General features: G+C 35.6%; 1 protein-coding gene across 2 annotated transcripts in view; it reads right to left on the bottom strand.

Moving 5' to 3' along the window:
• Positions 1-869: 869 nt before the first annotated feature.
• The window catches only part of LOC123518542 (beta-TrCP-like), a 60408-nt gene continuing 39848 nt past the window's right edge, over positions 870-21429 (bottom strand). For both annotated transcript variants that reach the window (XM_045279360.1, XM_045279361.1), the window contains exon 13: positions 870-6843. In XM_045279360.1, coding sequence (XP_045135295.1) covers positions 6840-6843 — 4 coding nt within the window. In that variant the 3' untranslated portion in view covers positions 870-6839. The remainder of the gene's footprint in view (positions 6844-21429) is intronic.

Here is a 21429-nt window from a genome sequence, read left to right as displayed (position 1 = left end):
CAAAATCACTTGAAATACTCTTGTCTGATTGTCACTTGAAATCTAAGCATTTCCTTGAAACTTTTCACTCATTAGTTATAATTATCTAATGCTTGACTTGCAGTCCAAACAAATTTCAATGTTTTATCATACTAAACTATAATATCATTATGTATAAAAGTTCTTTACAAAAAAATACTACATAACAATACTGAATAAACAGGCAAGTATAATAGAAATCAATATTTGTGGACTTCATAAAAGGGATTGGTGAAATGAATTTTGTGTAAAAAACAATAAGATGAATAAATAAATAAAAAGAATAAATACAAAATAAATAAGAAAAATTATAATGATAATGATATTATTAATAATAATAATAATAATAATAATAATAATAATAATAATAATAATAATAATAATTCATGATACTATTTCCATGGTGCAATCTGTTGTATGTATCATTTATGAAATATAAAGACAAATTAAAATTAACAACTGACAGCAAGTTGTTATTTGTCATAATTATCAATCAATATCAATATTTTGTTTAGTAGACAAACAATCTATAAACTCTATGTCATTAGGAAGTCACAATGCAAAAGCTGGACAGAGAGGAATATGTGCAGTAATGACTTGAGAACATGTTCACCAGTATTTACTACTGAATTACTTAAAGCAGTCTTTAGGCCTTGGGAATAATGTTATTCAGCACACAATTAATGAAAGAAGTCCCAAAACAAATAACAGCTGATGCAGTTACATAGTCAGGTCAGGTATCTATTACAGGCCAGCAAAGCAAACCTATCAGTAAGAACCACAAGAACATAGTCTGAGCCTGGCATTACTCCAAAAAGCAATTTTTTTTTCATTTTTTGTTTTTTGCTTTTACATTTTTTACTTTTTTAACAAACTCAAAAGTCCTTTTTTAACAAATTTCAGTAGAGCAATATGCAACAAGTCAAAGTTGGTCCCATGGTAACTGCTATTATTACTTGCTTCATTACATCTAAGTATCACTAAGAGTACCAAACTGCTAAACAATGAATAAAAATTCCATGGGTCAATTCATACTCAATTTAAATGGTTAATTGATTGGTCAGTAACATCAATGTAAGGAAAAAGTTACACAAGTCCTTACATTTTCCTTCTTGTAAAAATACAAGCTTTTAGTTAAATCTTTAGTTCATCAGTGCGGATTTTTAATCAATTTCTGATTGCTAGCATATGATGCATTACAATAGATTCCTGATGACCTTTACATTCCATATATTTTCAGAAATGAATTGAAGATACTTTTTTTTTCCAACATTCTGATGACAAATAGCATAATATAAAAAAAATTATGTTCCCAATTTTAAGCAAATGCTCCAATATCATTACCAGAGTTGGCAGCTTTGATACAACACTTATACACTATTAAGAAAGCAATCTGTAAAGTGCATACTATAGGAAATACCCATTATAAGGAAAATAACAGCACACATAAAAGCTAAAAATATCTCCACAGATCTGCAGTCCTTTAAATCATGTGATGTCACAACTGTTAAAGCATTTTCAGATTCACAAAGCTGCCATTAGACAGTCCTGAAAAAGATTCCTCTTTTCAAAGTTATCTGGCATCATAAATGTTCTTGATAAATAACTAATAGTAAAAATAGAAGGATGTGATTCTATCAGGCAGATGACAAAAGCAGAATGGATGCTTTCAAGCAGTTAATATTAAAGTTTTTAAAGCCAAATTTACTTTTTTTCACTATTAATCGCCCCATGGAAAACTTGTCAGTATTCACAGAGGAAAAGAATCAGGGGGACATAACCCAGTAAATAAATAACCAATGTGCCTCACTTGCATATTGTGAATTATGGATGGACACATGTTTATTGCCAAAAAACTAAACACCCTGGTGAAAGTATCAAGGTACAAGAACAAATCTGTTAAATTCATTCTTGTAGCTTATACACAAGGCAATGTTTTTGGCACCTACATGGCAGCTCTGAATATCCCATAAGCTGCTAAACAAAGATCAAGTTGCTCATGACTATTCATCACAGCTGGTTTTGTGTCATCCCTTCCAACCAACCATTTTCTAATTTATCTGTTAGGAGTCATCAGTGGTTTGCTCACCATTCTCACAGAAAATTAACCAGACACCTCAGATTCTTCTTTCACTTGCTGTCACATGAATTCATAAAATGATGTAGTGTGTTCTGTCATCATCTTCTGGAGATAGCCAGAGCTCTTCCTAAGTACAGGTTTGTTATCTTTAATTCCGATAATGTACTCTTACATTGACAACTCTACTAACCCAAACTCACTTCTTTTCTTGATTTCATGGCCTATCTCCACAGAGTAATTATCTTATTATATTTGTTTGCCACTAGTAAAACCCACACTAAACAAAGCTGTAGCTACATAAATTTAAGTTAAAGAGCCAACATTGATGAATGTCTGAAAAACTAACACTGAAAACCACCAGAAATAATGATCAAGCCTGCTGTGACCAACTGCAGATCCTAAAATGATCACATCTCACATTACATTCACTAAACAATGGACAAAAATATCTTGGTAATTTCACAAGAGTATCAAATCCTTTTAGCAAAACACTGTAATGTGAAAAAAAACACTTAGTAGAAATCTATACAGATTAATCAAATCAACCAATTTTCTTCCATATGAAAAAACAAATTCAATTAGTTTGACACTTTATAATTTGATTGTCTTGATCAATTATGTCCATTCACTTTATGGTGGCCTTTTAAGTAAGACTTTTGCTTTTTTAAGGGAATAACCCAGCAAATTTTGACAATAGTCATTATTACAATCTTGTGATGAAACATATGAATAAAAACTAGCCAATGGTTGATCATGATATGTTTACTACTACATATTAAATTAATTAAAACTAGTGACTATGAATATTTCCATATCTGACATGTTCTAACAATCTTCTGAATTGACAGACATTGGTGCATCCACTAGGACTTATTTTTGCATTATTCCTCCTGTTTCTTTCACATTCTAGCACAAAATTTTGTAGAAGGTTGTCCTTTTCCAATTGCTCACAGAAAACCAGACAGAGGGCCCCAGCCAAGAATAAACACATTAGCTGTGCTATACTATTTTTCAAGTATGTACAAACAAACCCTGCTTTATGACAATCATATTCACAATATTTTACTGTTGTAATGGTCCTTCTTTAATATCCCTTACTCTGTCCATGATCATTCTGGCTCATTCTTACAATTACTTGGGTGAACAATTGCCACATTACTTAAGCTGCACAATCTTTCTCATGCTCTCTCAGTATCATCACACAATATCCAGAATTTCAATTTTCTGCATCTTCTATTTTTATTGTACTATGTCCACAATATCTGCTAAACATCCCGTAACTTCTAATGGAGATGATTATGTCTTAATTTAGAAAGTGACTTAATTAAGATCTCAACCATGAGAGGATACAAACTCCTTAGCTTGTGCCGGTTGTCTATATACAGTATATATACTGTATATATATATATATATATATATATATATATATATATATATATATATATATATATATATATATATATATATATATATATATTTACTAAGAACAGTGCAAAAGTGGAGCCAAGAGAAACCAGCACTACTACCATGGCTAAAATGCTTGCTCTGCAACAAGAGCTAATAATGTACAACATAGAAGATCAGATTTGATAATGCAAACCCCTACCCACCTCTAATGATCATTTTATCTACTTGGGAGGATCTGTTCCTGTTTAAGAGATATGTGGAAGCATACCATCACGTTTTATCAGATTACTGAAACTAAAAACAAATGACCAAGCAAAACCATTATCTCCAACTTTTTCAAACCCACCTCTAATTTTGCGGGTCAGTCTAATATTCCTTCCAATACTGATCCAATCACCCATACCACCATCTCTCCTGCCAGCATAGCAAGCCCTAACGATCCACTTTCTATCTCTAATCACGATATATGAGTAAAGGCCTTTGGATTCAAAGAGGACCTTTTGCTAATAATATCCCTTGCCTTCAGAGGACTATCATGAATGACACAAACTAGTTAACTTTGTTATGTGATTGTTTGATATAAATAAACCATAAATTTTCTACGAAAGCAACCCAATAATAAATCAAAGTTTGCCTGTGTAGTTCTTTTATGATAATCACTGCCACTGTATCACTGACAAGCATTTTAATACTTGATCTGCTAACACATTTTAAACTCACCTTAGTTTAGATTTTGATTAATTTTAATAAAAACTAATATATCAATCACTATACAATGAAAAGACATGAACACACTGCAAGGGAAGGCTTACTTATACAAATAGGTTTCTTTGGATAATGTTTTCTTCAACACATCCCAGAACAATTCAAATGTTTTTCCTAGACATTTTATTCTTTTTTTATTTTTTATTTATTTATTTATTTTTTTAATATTTAACGGGCTATGTTTGTCAAGAAGTATTGTGCTAGAACAAACCACCCCTGATCACAAGTGTATGAAGATATCGTAAACAATGAGGTCTTGAATGCAATGAATTTGTTAAAGGTCACAACTGTATCTGTGACATGAGGGACAAAGATTAATCAGACCAATAACAGGTAAATTATTATGAAAGATACAAAAGGCAATCTATAGGACTGTAACTGCCAAAAACATCCATCTTTGATTGGGTTTTCATGATGCCTCCAACAATCTTTGGTTTATAATACACAGTTGTTGCAGTAAGTTATGCTTCTACAACAAGAAATTTGAAATATTGTTCATGCAATAGTAATAGCAATACAATATAGTAAAATCCAAGGCATTTTAAAAATTGGAAACTCTTCCAATTACTTGCTACTCATTTTTTTCAGTTTCTGCACTTCACATTTTACTCCTTAATTAGTTCTGTTAAAGGGAACGTAGTGTAACTTTAACTTTGATGACTGATTATACAAAACTTGAATAATATTTTTACCATAATGCACCATATGCATGCTATTGTATGTAAATGTGTAGTTGATTTATGACCATATTTTTCATTCAACACAAAAGTTTCACCAGAAATCTTTTATGATTACCCTATTTAAAGAGACATCAACCTGTTACATAGATAGATGACTAAGAACAAAGGATAAGTATTTTGTACTTGCATTACTACAATTTGCAAAGTAAACTGCTTGGAAAACAAGGCACAGACAAGTTAATTTGTGTAAATTTTTGTTATAAAAATGTTTATGATATATATTTATATATGTGAGTAAACAGCAAAATCTGCTCATGCCTGGAAGTCTATGAGTAACTCACAAACATGTAGCAACAATCAAACCATAAAACATATTCAGGATCAAAAGTTAACAGCATCTTGCCCTAGCCAGCCCACATCTACCCACAACCTGTCCTCACCATTCACATCACATACATTCATCATGCTCTCTCTCTCTCTCTTCTATATATATCTATATGTATGTATGTATGTATGAATATATACATATATGCTTAATGAAATGCGTTCTCCACCATTACAATGAGTGAGAGCCTTGAATGACAAAAACAAAATATAAGAAAAAGCAGAAATAACCCCAAGCATCAGGATATAAGCAATATTTTTCATCACATATTCTGTCAGGAACAAGGGGCATCCCTTGTCATAGTAAACTTTTTAATTAAAGAAAGTAATCAGTCTGGTCACTAACCCATGAGCAAGTTATTATTGCAAAATAATAGTACATGTAAACATATTCCAAATGTTGGCTGCACAACTTGCGTCTACACATTCAATTTCAAGGTCACCTTATGGTAATTACTTTATGACAATCACAGAAATGTTTGAATTAGCACTCCCATAAATAAAAGATCCTATTCAATGAGTCATTATTAGTCACACTCCCAGTGGTATAAGAATGAACCTTATGGAGTTTAGGATGCCCTAAGCATCCTAAGCTGGTAACTAGTCTTCAAACTATCACTCCCAGAACTTCAATGCCAAAGGTAAGTTATTTTGCACATTTGGCCACCATGCTCCCCCTCTTCTCACTTTCAAGATTAGCTGATAAAAGTCTAAGATTTTTTGGTTTGTATTCAAAATCTCCAGGTTTATAGTAATTTTCAACAAATATATTGCACAACTTTATAACTGAGCCTCCTGTCACTGACAGACAGCTGAATAACACAAAAGAAAACTTATCTAAGACTATCTTTGACTGCAGAATATACAGTGCACAGATTTCATGAGATCACATATTTCTTTAATAAGACAATCTGGCTATCACAATCAATTGGTTTCTGATTCCATTAATATTAGTTGCCAGGTAATATGATCCCTCATTTTCAGCATAGCACTGATACTGAAGCACTTCCACTTATGTGCCAGTTTTGTCCAAATTTCAAGTGATCTATTAGTAGCTCATTTTTAATGAAAACTGAAAAATTAAAAACAATAATAATAGAATAAAAAATAATAATTTCAGTGTAGTCACAGATATGCAGCTTAGATTTGAGAGTACTTTAACACCAGTTCGTAATAAAGGCAAGGGGCACAAGAACAATAACAAAATTGGTACACTATCTCCTGCCTGGCAATGCACCAAGTCATCTAGTCTGCCTATCACACCACAGCTGTATGGACGGGCCCGGGCCACAGGTGCCATATGTACACTTTACACTTGTTCACCTATTTCAGTGTGTACAAGTGTATCCTTCACAAGAGACACTACACTGGCACTTTCAATTGTTCTGACACTCGAGTTTCCATCACTCGGGTATTGGTTACAGCTGCAGCAGCATTTCAGGATGCAAAATATTCTGACGACAGCATCAGTTGAACACAAAACATAGTGCTATATCACCAATCCATTAGCTGGAAAAAGAAATATTTCATTAGATAAAACTACAAAATACTTCTATAATGATAAATTTATAGAAAATTTAAACATTTCCATAAGGAATTAAACATTTCTAAATAATCAATCACAATGACCAGATATTAAAAGACTCTAAGGACAAACTCTTTTTGTCTTAGCTTAGGCCTTGACTCAACTATAGTTATGACCAAAGTACTTTGGCAACTAAATCACTCAACCATTTTAATATTGAATATAATAACTGAAGAACATGTGACAAGAAGAAAGAAAAATGGACTGTTCAATCTCCTGTGTTGTTACTTTATTAAGCATTAACCTCTGCTGTAGAGTCAAGCTATCTATAAGTACCTATGTGTCAACAAGGATTCCATCTTGCTTATCAAGCTTGGTTGACACATGCTGCAATAGTGATCTCAGTTTAATTCAATATTTGCAAAAATCCAAAGATGTGGAAAGGCAATGAATTTCTATGCACTATCAAGTTTCTAAAATATGGTAGTGACATTTATTCTATTTAATAAAACATCTCCTTTTCTGCTACAAGCAAACAAAAGTGCTTAAAAACAAGAAACTGATTGTTAAGCAGTGTCTATTTCAGGTATTGCCAAGTAAAGCCACATGGTCTCATAATTCACATCTCAGTCTCCATATATAATTCTGTCGACACATTTCTTTATGTAAGAAGCACCATACTGTGAGTGAAACTTGTCAGAAAAATTGAGTACAGTATCCTAACTGTGGTTAATTGGTTTTCACTTTGTTAAGAGGTGGCAGTTGACTACTTCTGCACAAAGAAACATTGTGGAAAACTTGGTAATGTTGGGAGAACAGCTGAAATTGATGAAGCAATGTTTGAGTTATGTCTGAAGTCAAGCAGGACTTGAAGCATTTCTTTCTTGGCCCTGAGGACTGTCAGGATCAATAAATCTTTCATTTAATTCAAGAACATGTAGAGTCTGGCACCCACATAATAACAAACTGTTGACATGGTTACAAGAGTTTGCAAGAGCAGAGATTCACACATCCCACAGTGAACCATACCCTCAACTTTGTTGTTAGCAACATGGGCACCCACACACAAGACATAGAGAGGTAGTGTCATAAAGCAAAAGTGCATGTTCTCTGCTACAGGTAGTTGCAGGTGCATGGTGACTGCACTGTCCACACTAAGACCTCACCCAACAACTGAAGATTTCATTCTTCCACGAACATACAGTCAGACTTACATTTGCATCAACTTCATGCCTTATAACATTCAAAGTGAAGGGAGAGGTTTTCTGGGTATTGCCAGGATGATCTTGGTGCTATGGTATTGCTACCTATCTGCCATCACAAAATTGTTTGGTCCATCATTGCAGTTCTTTCATCCATACCAACAACTCTGGCAATAGTCTTTGTAAGTTTTCTCTGCTTTATACAGACTTGAGGATGAGATTTCCTTTGTTCAAATCCCTTCTCTTACCCATGTTGCCATAAGACCCCAAAATTTTATAAAAAGGCAACTGGGTGCAGGGAGAAGACATGGGGTAGCAAAAAACTTGCAAACACCCCACTAGCTCATGACTAATGCAATAGCAGGTAGCGTATTTGAGTTTCATTCGACAGATTTAATACAGAACAACTTCAAAACAATAGTCTTCATTCATAATACTTTACACATTTCAAAAGCTAAATGTACAAGTTTCAAACAGAAGTTAAAGCAGAGTATTAAAAAAAAATCATATACAGTGGTACCTTGAGATACGAGCTAACTGAGGAATGAGTTTTTTGAGATATGAGCTACGATTTGGTCCATTTTTTTTATTTTGTGATACATGTGAAATTTTGAGATATGAGTCATGCTTGGGGATGTTGCTGCTAGTCAGCGGCTCGAGGTATCAGTCCAGCTTCAGCTGAGATAGTATGTACATGTTTCTTGTGGATCTTGTGCATCATGAGTGTTCTTTCATCATTTTCAATCTACTTACTGACCTCGTTTTTGTTTTATGAAAGTGCAGTTCTAATTTAAGTTTAATGTTTACTGTTTATGTGTGAATGTTTTTTTTTTTTCTTCTCTCTTCTTTTCTGTAAGATAGAAAACTGAAAAAAAAAAAATAAAAAAAAAAAAAATAAAAATAAAAAGGGCCCACTGGAATTACAGGTTCCCTAAAAAATCCAAGAGTCATCCAAAAGCCAGGGACAAATCTCTCTCTTAAGAGAAGATAAATCATAGGAAGATGGATATACAGAAGTAGGTAGGGAGTTCCAGAGTTTACCAGTTAAATATATGAATGATTGAGAATACTGGTTAGCTCTTGTACTAGAGGGTTGGACAGAATACGGATGAGAGGAAAAAGAAAGCCTTATGTAGCGAGGCTGCAGGAGGAGGGGAGGCATGCAGTCAGCAAGATCAATAGAGCAGTTAGCATGAAAATAGTGATAAAAGATAAAAAGAGATACAACATTTTGGCAGTGAGAAAGAGGCTGAAGGAAGTCAGTCAGAAGACGGGAGTTGATGAGACAAAAAGCATTTCATGCCATCCTATCTAATAAAGCCGTATGAGTGGAAGCCCCAAAAACATGCAAAGAGTACTCTATACAAGGATAGATGAGGCCCTTGTACAGTTACCAGTTGGAAGGACGAGAAAAACTGGCAAAGATGCCGCAGAATGCCTAACTTCATAGAAGCTGTTTCAGCAAGAGATGAGATGTGAAGTTTCCAGTTAAAGGACAGACTGAAGATATTCACTGTGGATGAGGGAGACAGCTGAGTGTCATTGAAAGAGAGGAGAGTAGTCTGAATGGTTGTGTCGGGTTGATAGATGGAGGAATTGAGTTTTTGAGGCATTAAAAACTACTAGATTTTCTATGCTCCAATCGGATATTTTAGAAAAATCAGAAGTCAGGCATTCTGTGATGTCCCTACATGATCTATTGACTTCCTGAAGGGTTGGTCGTCTCTGAAAGGATGTGGAAAGTAATAGGGTGGTATCATCTGCATAGGAGTGGATAGGGCAAGAAGTTTGGTTACGAAGGTCATTAATGAATAATAGAAAGAGAGTGGGTGATATGACCGAACCCTGAGGAACACCACTATCTATAGATTTAGGAGAAGAGTAGTGGCCATCTACCACGGCTGCAATAGAACAGTCAGAAAGGAAACTTGAGATAAAGTTGCAGAGAGAAGGATAGAAACCATAGGAGGGCAGTTTTGAAATCAAAGCTTTGTGCCAGACTCTATCAAAAGCTTTTGATATGTCTAACAGGACAGCAAAAGTCTCACCGAAATCTCTAAAAGGGGATGACCAAGACTCAGTAAGGAAAGCCAGAAAATCACCAGGAGGAATTGAGTTTTTGAGGCATTAAAAACTACTAGATTTTCTATGCTCCAATCGGATATTTTAGAAAAATCAGAAGTCAGGCATTCTGTGATGTCCCTACATGATCTATTGACTTCCTGAAGGGTTGGTCGTCTCTGAAAGGATGTGGAAAGTAATAGGGTGGTATCATCTGCATAGGAGTGGATAGGGCAAGAAGTTTGGTTACGAAGGTCATTAATGAATAATAGAAAGAGAGTGGGTGATATGACCGAACCCTGAGGAACACCACTATCTATAGATTTAGGAGAAGAGTAGTGGCCATCTACCACGGCTGCAATAGAACAGTCAGAAAGGAAACTTGAGATAAAGTTGCAGAGAGAAGGATAGAAACCATAGGAGGGCAGTTTTGAAATCAAAGCTTTGTGCCAGACTCTATCAAAAGCTTTTGATATGTCTAACAGGACAGCAAAAGTCTCACCGAAATCTCTAAAAGGGGATGACCAAGACTCAGTAAGGAAAGCCAGAAAATCACCAGTAGAGCGACCTTGATGAAAGCCATACTGGCAATCAGATAGAAGATTGTGAAGTGACAGATATTAAGAATCTTCCAATTGAGGATAGATTAAAAATTTTAGACAAGCAAGAGATTAAAGCTACAGGATGGTAGTTAAGAGCGATTAGAATGGTCACCCTTTTTTGGAACAGGTTGAATGTAGGCAAACTTTCAGCAAGAAGGAAAGGTAGAAGTCGACAGATATAGTTGAAAGAGTTTGGCCAGGCACAGTGCAAGCACGGGAGCACATCCCTTCCTCCTTCCCACCTCCTCCACTATTCACCACCATTAGCCGGAAATGTCTGTCCCTAAGGTAAGAACACTAAATAAATTGCATTTATTACATATACTTTTATACATTGATAAAGTATGCATGTGTATGTAACTGAAAAGGCAAAAAACAAATTTCTCCCATCTCTGCCTATCTCCTCTGATGCTTATCACTGAGGGGAACAATGTAAACAAACCTCTGCAGTGGCAGGGGTGCAGCATCTCTCTCTCTCTCTCTCTCTCTCTTGCCTACTTAAAACTTCATTCATTCTATGAATAATGTTTATGGGGTCGTCAACAAACTCCTTTGTGATTAATAGAGCAGCCAGTCTTCAGTGGCTGGCTATATTTGTACACTCAGCTGATCAGCAAATACAAGTGAGGGTGGGGATGTGCTAGGGTAACGTCCCGTAGAATGCAACCTTCCGAGATAAAATACTTTATAAGAGTAGTCTATCTATCTATATTCTCTATTGTATGTTTTAATGTTTCTAAACAATAATCATTATTACAAATACTTTTTTTCCACTTAAAGACATGTAGAAAAAAATTGGGGTGCTCTTTTTGGGGAGGCTGGAACAGATTAATGGCATTTCAATACATTTCAATGGGAAAAAGTGCTTTGAGATACGAGCATTTTGAGATATGAGCTCCGTCATGGAAGGAATTAAACTCATATCTCAAGGTACCACTGTATATATATATATATATATATATATATATATATATATATATATATATATATATATATATATATATATATATATATATATATACAGGCAACCCCCATTTAACGAAGGTTCACACAACAAAATTTCGCTACAACGAAGGTTTCGTTTTACTACCATCTGCTCGTTTAACGAATACCAAACCCGCTTTAACGAAGTTTTATCCAGGTAATTTTTTTCCAAATTTGAAAGCCCCACCGTATCATGCAAGCTGCCAGGCTTTTGAATACACCAGGAGCTGCTGGTACTAAGGCCTGCCTCAGGAGAAATCCTGAGACACCTGTAGAATAAAGATCAAGATCAAGCCTCTTGTGGACAACACAGGTGCTGCCAGTACAAAGGCCTGACTCAGAAGAAATTCTGCATCATCTGTAGCATCAAGATCACGCGCACCACTCACTCCCCAGTCAAAACATAACAGCGTCACCAGCAGCTCATCTTCCCTAGTTCAACTTACCACCAAAACACCGTGCAATGTGGCCTAACGTTCCTAAGAAGACCAGGAAGTGTCTTACTCTCGAAGTGAAGCTAGGTATTATTCACAGACGAGAGAGAGGCCAGAAAACTAATAACATTGCTTGACTGTCTACTATTTTCAAGTCATCAGACTCTATTAAGAAGGTTGGTGAGACCGCATCTCCCTAGAAAGTTAAAAGAACCACCTGAACTCGTGACTCTACAACGGATAAAATGGAAAGCCTTGTGGAAATGTGGTACATAAGTTTTGTATGTGGTACGATGATACGCACTTTGTTTACATTCCACAGATTGCTGGTTAGTGTATTTCCCATTTCACTCTCCCTCCCTTCATAAAGTTATGATCATCAACATTATAAAGTTACGTACATACATACATTAGTGTACATTATAAAGACTTGAATTAAACTACCTAAATGTTTAACTTCATAATTTTTACTTTCATTAAACCTTTTACTGTACTATGATGCACTCTCGCTTTGCTTACTCTCAATGGAAGTTCAAATCAGGGGTTAAACTTGTTATAATTGGTTCGCTTAACGAAGTTTCGCTTAACGAAGTGTTTTTTAGGAACATAACATATATATATATATATATATATATATATATATATATATATATATATATATATATATATATATATATATATATATATATATATATACAGTGGAGACTCAATACTCGAACGTCTCAATAGTCAAATTTTTCAATACTCGAATGCAAAAGTTCTATTTAATACTCAAAAAAGTACCTGATAGTCAAACGCCCACACACGTGATTGTAAACAAAGGTTCCCTGGTGTCTCCCTACCCCCTCCGCCAGTGGCACCAATCGCTATCTGTGTAGTTTTCATTGTTCGCCAGCTGGTTTAATTCACAAGTTGGTCCTGCCTATCGCGCCGACCTGTCGCTCTTGTGGAAGCCCTATTAAAAAATATATATATACAGATATTCATGCCTACATACCTCATAATATAAACGTTTGGTTATTTATCTATGTGTCTGATTGCAAATGACATAAAAATATGCAAATATATGTTCCTAATGGTGCAAAGTATGGATGTACCAGTGTCCCATCAAAATATTTTTTGTAAGTCTAATAGTACATATATACCTTATCACAAAATTGTCAGAGTTTCTGCATAGGATAATGCTCCACTCAAAAAGCGTAGAGCAAATATCACTGAGTAGCATTTATAAAAAAAAAAAAAATTTTCGAGTCTGTGCCAAAATAACCTGGCCAACATTACCGAAACCGAATTTTCCTAACTGAATCACAACAAGCGAACTTGGTATGCCTTTTGATCTCAGAAAGTTTCTCAGAGTTGGCACTGTCCATTTTCTAAGTTCATCCTCACTAATATCCATAGTGTTATCCATAGTGAAGTCGTTGTGTAGCGAGTGTGGCGATGGCTCTTAACACGCTAGATTTGTTTACGTTTCGATAGAACAATCTCGGTGCATGTCAGACAATATCCTCTGTACTGTTAATTTCTTAAGACAATTAATTGTTGTAATTTTCTGTATGAATATAATTCATATTATTTTTTATGGAAAGAAAAAGGCATTAAAACTACGCTTTACCTATTAATGATCTTTTCTATTTTTTGTCCCAGAAATGGAGATGGTAAAGAAGAGCGCTCGACATATATATAAACATTTCCACTTTTTTAGCTTATAAGCCACGAGTACATTCTTAGAAAGATTATAACTATTTTATTAAACCATTTAATATTTACAAAACGTGCAGAAAAGTACGTTCCAGTTGACCAACTTGCTGTGAAATAATTAATCCATCTGGCGGTTGAAGGCACCTACATAGCAGATCGCGATCGGTCCCGTTGTGACTTGTGCTGCCACGGTCATCAGAATAACATTTTCCTGCATTCTATCTGTAGTTTTTCATTTATAAACTTGCATTAACACCAAAGGCTTATTTAGTGGTGAAAATATCTGGTAATCAAACAGCCGCACATTTTGTCGTATACAGAGCTCTGGCATCTCCTTTCTTGCAGCCACCACTGTACCATTCTGATACCATATTACTGATAATACTGTTAATACAGGCAACCCCCGCTTAACAAAGGGGCTAAAAACCCTTCGTTAAGCGAACCGATTATAACAAGTTTAACCCCTGACTTGAACTTCCATTGAGAGTAAACAAAGCGAGAGCACATCATAGTGCAGTGAAAGGTTTAATGAAAGTAAAAATGATGAAGTAAAACATTTCGGCAGTTTAATTCAACCCTTAAAGTAAGGGGGGGTTGATTTACTTTCCGTCTGTTACAACGGGGAAAAATCACACCTGTCAAAAATGCTAAAAATATTTTTTCATTACAAAAACATATTTCTTTGTGTTATTCTGAGTACAACGATGTAATTTTTAACATGTTATGACCTCTGAGAGCAAAGTTAGTGCATATAAAAAAATTCATGGCAGAACACACTGCTAAGAAATACCCCGCAAGCTCAGATAACACTGCACACTCTCTCTCTCTCTCTCTCTCTCTCTCTCTCTCTCTCTCTCGCTCAGATAACACTGCACTCTCTCTCTCTCTCTCTCTCTCTCTCTCTCTCTCCTTTTGGGCATTTGAATTTGATGTAAAAGTAGGAACTTTTGCACTTTCATGTCAAGAAAATGCAAACTCAGATATATGAAATGATATGTAAAACAGGAAAAGAAAAAGAAACCACATATTACAAGTATTGTGGATTTCTATAATAATTGGAATCTGGCAACTCTTATTAGCAATGGGATTCACGTGACTTGGCCAACAAGCACAGTCCTGTAGAGGTAACCAGGGGTGACACACACCAGCGCATTGCTGGAGGGGAATAGGCTACGTGAGGAGGTTTATGAACGCTGTGAGGGTTGGTCTCTGTCTCCCAGATCACCATCAGAATCACTACTGGAGTCTTCACTTTCTGTTGTCTCAATAAAGAAATCAGTCTCCATTTTCATCACTCCTCAATGTCATTACCGAGTAACACTGACATAACATCACTCGGAGTGCCGTTTCCTCCCTCCGGGTGACGGGGGTTTGCCAGATGTTGCCTCAAAATGGGAAAAGATGACCTATGTTTCATATGTTTCAAGGCTCAAGCAGACGAGCAAGAAAAGATGCCAGATACCTCCACTTGCCCCAGGACGAATAGTGAGGGGGAGATATTCAAACGTTTAGCACGGAAAAATCATGATTACCAGTACAATCCTCGCCTCTCCGTAAGCAACGCTACAATCGTACACATACGATCACCGTACTTTAAGGGCTAAGTCATTATAATGTACACTAATGTATGTATACATAATAATATATATTATAATATATATTATAATACTAATGATCTTAAATTTATGAAGGGAGGAAGAATGAAACGGGAAAGACATTAACTGGCAACCTGTGGAATGTAAACAAAGGGCGGATCATTGTATCACATACAAACTTATGTACCACATTTCCACAAGGCTTTCCATTTTATTCATTGTAAAGTCACGAGTTCAGATGGTTCTTTTAGCTTGCAAGGAAGATACGGTCTCATCAACCTTCTTAATAGAGTCTGCTGACTTGAAAATAGTAGTGACAGTAGATGGAGTCAAGATGGTGGCAAGCAATGCTATTAGTTTTCTCGCCTCTCTCGTGTCTGTGAATAATATCCAGCTTCACTTCAAGAGTAAGAGACTTCCTGGTCTTCTTAGCAACACTAGGTGACATTGCAGGGCGTTTTGGTGGTAAGTTGAGCAAGGGGAGACGAGCTGCTGCTGCTGACGCTGTTATTGTTTTGAACAGGGGGAGCGAATGGTACGCGTGTTGTCCACGAGAGGCGCTGGTGTATTCAAAAGCCTGTCGGCTTGTGTGATACAGCAGTGCTTTCAAACTTGGAAAAAAATACCTGGATAAAACTTCGTTAAAGGGAGTTTGGTGTTCATTACACGAGCAGATGGTAGCGAAATTTCGTTGTGTGAACCTTTGTTAAGTGGGGGTTGCCTGTACTAGTATTACCGTAATACTGGTATAGCGGATGCCAGTACGTATCCCTAGTCCTGCTGCAATCTTGAGAAAAATAACATTCTTCTATGTTGTAGGTAGTTTTTCATTTAGAAACTTATGATTGCACCAAAGAGGCTTATTAATGATGAAAATAAGGAATCTGGTGAGAGTGCAAGTGTTAGTGAGCCACAGCACTCCACGAGCGGATTCACAGGAACCACACCAGGAGAAAAGTTACTAAGATGTTTTCATGGATGGTGACTCATCCTCCGCAACCTCCCTCCTCCTCCCCACCCTTCTCCCCTCCTCTTATAAGTTATCCATCACCAGTCTCCCAGCCTTCACTTGTGGTATATACAAAAAAAAAAAAAATAAATAAATAAATAAATAAATAAATAAATAAATAAATAAATAAATAAATAAATAATAATAATAATAATAACAACAATATAAAAAAAATACATTGAAATTTTTATAAACTTGAGGTTTTGCTAAGATTAGACCAAATTACCTGATTTATAGATATCAACAGTAGAACATTTTGATACTCGAACAGCCATTTGGAATTAATTAAGTTTGAGTACTAAGTCTCCACTGTCCAGTCCACTCTCGATTAACACATCACTTTATTCAGAAATAATTTTCTCATTGAAAATAATGATAATTGTAGTGGGAGGTGTATGTTCCTGACCACTGGGAAAGCCTACATATTTTTGGGATTTTGTTACTCAAACCTTAAAAACAAAAACTTAATATATCACTAGGTCACAGAAACAATAAAAACACATGTTCTCACCTGCACATCTTTCCTGTCTGGGAAATCAGAAAATTATTATTCAACATGATTTGTTGTATGATTTTATATGCCTGAAATATTATTCTATATTCATACATTTATTATAAGTGCCTTTGACAAAATAAATCATGAGTATAATTTGGTGGTGGTTGGTAGCAGTGTTTGTTTACCATCACCTCAGGTGATTGACCCACACATTCCAGACCACGCTGCATTACCATTCCACCACAGGCAACATGAAAAATTTTACAAAGAACAAAACCATTCTGCTTATACCTCAACCTGTGCTTCATTTTGGAATTGTATTTCCACTTCCTATCATTGAAGAAAAGTAAGTAAAAGAAACTAGAGAAGAACCGAGACGTGCGTGATGGTAAGTTGTGCATCGTCGTTCATCCTTTGTGCATGTATGTGTCTGTGCTCCTTGGCAGTGTGTATTTTTTCTTAAGTTTTGTGAACTCAAGACCCCATGATCATAGGTCCCAAAAGTAAAAATAAGGAGGCTGGAAAGAAGAAACTTAAGAGGAGTCTCGCATTCGATATGAAACACGAGATAATTGCAAAATATGAACGCGGTGTGCGTATCTGTGACTTGGCCCTGTGCGCTAATGCTAGTGGTGACTGTAAAGTCAAACCATTGTTGGTGTATCATTCTGAGAACCCCAGGGCCTTTAAAGCACATAAGGTGTTAAAAACTCCAGGTCATGTGGTGTGCCAGAATTAAGGCATGGGTAACTCGCCAATTTCTCCTCCGTACTACATATACAAAGTTCTGTCACAGCATCGGTAAGTATGAATGGATGTTCAAGTTGTTATTTTGGGCAATATAGTACATTTATATCATACATACAATAAACATTGCATTTATGTTATATTAAATATATACAGGAGATCCTCGTGATTTGACCGTTCGCAGTTCAAATTATTGCCAATTCGAACTCAGTTAATTAATACCCAATCCTCAAAGTTCGACCGACTGACTCGCCAATTTAACATTCATATCTCGTGCGCCACCCACCTGATCAGAATCCGCCCAAATTTGCCACAAACCCGCTAGGCAGAAGTGTAAACCGATACTACCCTGTGTCATCGCTAAGGCAGCGTCACACTAGCACTTTTCCGTCAACTTTCTGAAGACTGTTAACTTTCATCAACGCTGGTCGTCACACACAAGCTCACTTCCGCCTTTGCCGCATTTGTCAACTGTAAACAAACTTGGCGGCCCCTTCACCCCCAGCAAGCTGTTGCTATTTTTGGCCTTTAATGATCTCTATGAGAAACTCTTCAGACAGCTTTGTCCACTCATAAATAACAGAGTTGCTCATCTTGGCCAATCATTCCTTGGAAGTTCTGCCTTGGAATGTCACAGTCCAAGAATATATATATATATATATATATATATATATATATATATATATATATATATATATATATATATATATATATATACCGTATTTTACGGCTTACAAGACGCACTTTTTTTTCCTAAAAAATACCCTGAAAAATACTAGTGCGTCTTCCAAGATGAATGTTGTATTGTAAGGCAGCATCCAACCTCAAGTGAGCTTGGACACTTGACAGATAGCGACCTGGATTTGTATGTTGAGTCATTACATTATGATGTTAGCTTAAGTACCATTTAATTTAGCCTTTTATATTATGTAATCTCAGTACTTAAGTGTTACAAGTATTTCCAATACCATAATCCTTCCTGCAGCCTACTCAGCGTGTGGAGAAAACGGGCCACTCCCTCATCTCATTGCAACACACACATACATGCACACGAACGCACACATCATGCCAGGTGCCTTTATACCTTTATTGATAGAGCATCCAAGTGGCTTACTCATTCAAGCAAGAGTCAAAACTCCACTTGTGAATTGTATTCACATTGATAAAGCCTATGAAGCACGACTGCAAAATAAAACAAATACAAACTGCAGCATTGACATGTTCAGTTTCGGTGATCAGACAAGTGATTCCGAAATGTAAACAACAGGTCCAAAACATGCCATCGCCCGCCACTAAAACAAGAACAGATGGACTGTTTCACTGTGTATAAGTATTTACGTATGGTGTTTTTATTTACATAGTTTTAAATTTGTGGTGAGCGCTCCAGCAAATTTGTAATGAGTGGTGAAACAATAGTGTCTTGCAGACTCCTTGCTTCTGATGTTTTTGTATTCAGTGGTCGGATATATGGTGAATGCGTTCTTGTATGAGAATGACTTTTTTTTTTCTTAGAAATTTCTTTCAAATATTAGGGTGCGTCTTCCAAGATGCACCGTCTTACGCCATAAAATACGGTATATATATATATATATATATATATATATATATATATATATATATATATATATATATATATATATATATATATATATATATATATATATATATATATATATATATATATATATATATATATATATATATATATATATATATATATATATATATATATATATATATATATATATATATATATATATATATATATATATATATATATATATATATATATATATATATATATATATATATATATATATATATATATATATATATATATATATATATATATATATATATATATATATATATATATATATATATATACACACAGGTAACACTTGATTTACGCGTGTTTAATTTACGCGATCTTGTTAGTACGAGACCGAAAAAATATTATAATTAATTAAAGTTGCGCGATCGGCTTGCTTATACGCGATTTGGTCCAACCGCATTTTCAAACTGAGCACCAGACACAATTTCAAACTGAGCGCCAGAGAGTTCCGCAGCTGGCCAATAGGTAGCTACCATGGATGCACACAAACAGAATTTTCCAAGAAAAAGTGCCAAACCACCATGCTGCACTTTTTAAAGAAAACACCAGTGGAATATGTAGTACCAGAAGAGGATGTGGACAATCCCGTGGAAGCGGTGGAAGCAGAGGAAGCACAGGTGGATAATGACGTCCGTGACTAGGAGGTGGACAGCGACGGCGTGTGCTTGCGAGGGTTGAAGACATTGGCGTCCTGTGTTTATTTTTTTTACTAGTGTTTACTTTTATACTGCTGGATTATTTTTGATAAGTGGATTTTTGATAAAGTGGAAAAGCTCAGAGGGAGATGGTCACTGACTGTGGTGTGAGTGGTGAAGGCAGTGATGCAGTGAGTGTTGTGTTTACGTATTCTTTGTTTTGTTGTTTTCTCTTATCATTTTTTGCTTTCTCTTATCATTTCTTGCTTTTCACTTTACTTTAAATACACTTCTAGTATCTAGAATGGTAAACAATAAAAACATGTTAATTTAGCCAAATAAATAGAGTATTTTGTACAATTTTTTTTTTACCACATCCCGCATCCCCCATATTATCTATTGTTTCTTATGAGAATTACAAGTTCATTTTACGTGAATATTGATGTACACAATCCCTCTTGGAATGCATCTATCACGTAAATCGAGTTACCTGTATATATACAAATATATTTACATCTACTTATCAAGATTCTATTGATTTGAGATTATAGCATCATTCCAATTAACAAAAAAATTAATTTTATTATATAAGCATTAATTAGAAACCATAGATCTTAATTTGCCTAAAAATTGATGCTACAGGAAAACATGTGTTTCATCTAACTCAAGACGACAGAAAGCCACCTCCAGCCCCAGCCCTAAGAAGTACAATTTCCTGCCTTTCAAAGATAAGCTTGAGCTTATAAGAAAGTGTGAGGCAGGTATAGCTCACAGTGTCGTTGCACTGCAAATGGGTTTCCCTAGATCAACAGTATCAACAATTTGGAAGAACAGGGATAAGTACCACGAGACTGCTGCAAGTGTTTTTATTTCCAAAAATGTACTGTACAGTTAGAAATAAATGAAGCCTTTAATAGTACTGATTTAGTCTTAAGAGGTTATAGTGATGTTTTGAGGGGTCTAGACTGGAGGTTGGTCCCTATCCCCCTAATTTTTAACCCTTGTGCGGCGGTAATCATTCATGAACGATCGCATCAGTACGTTTCGTGTGGCGGTGATCGTTCATGTAATCATGATTTTTCGCGTCACTTCTTTTCTTACTCAAGTCGGAGGGTGAGTGTATGTATCAGGCAACACTGTCCACGAGCTGAGTTACCAGTTTTGCTATTTCATCTCAGTCTAGGCTCACATCTTCCCATGACACTGCGGGTGGAACGTCCCCTCCGCATGAGGGAAGATATCACAACAAGGAGATGGATAGTGATATATACATGTCATTTGGGAGTGATGTGGATTGGAATTTAGTGAAAGTGAAGACAAGAATGAATGAGAATGAGAGAGAGAGAGAGAGAGAGAGAGAGAGAGAGAGAGAGAGAGAGAGAGAGAGAGAGAGAGAGAGAGAGAGAGAGAGAGAGAGAGAGAGAGAGAGAGAGAGAGAGAGAGAGAGAGAGAGAGAGAGAAAACTGGCAAGCTGGTATCGCACTGAGGG

This window comes from Portunus trituberculatus, chromosome 44, assembly GCF_017591435.1.
Source record: "Portunus trituberculatus isolate SZX2019 chromosome 44, ASM1759143v1, whole genome shotgun sequence".
NCBI lineage: Eukaryota > Metazoa > Arthropoda > Malacostraca > Decapoda > Portunidae > Portunus > Portunus trituberculatus.
This window is presented reverse-complemented; position numbering and strand designations above follow the sequence as displayed.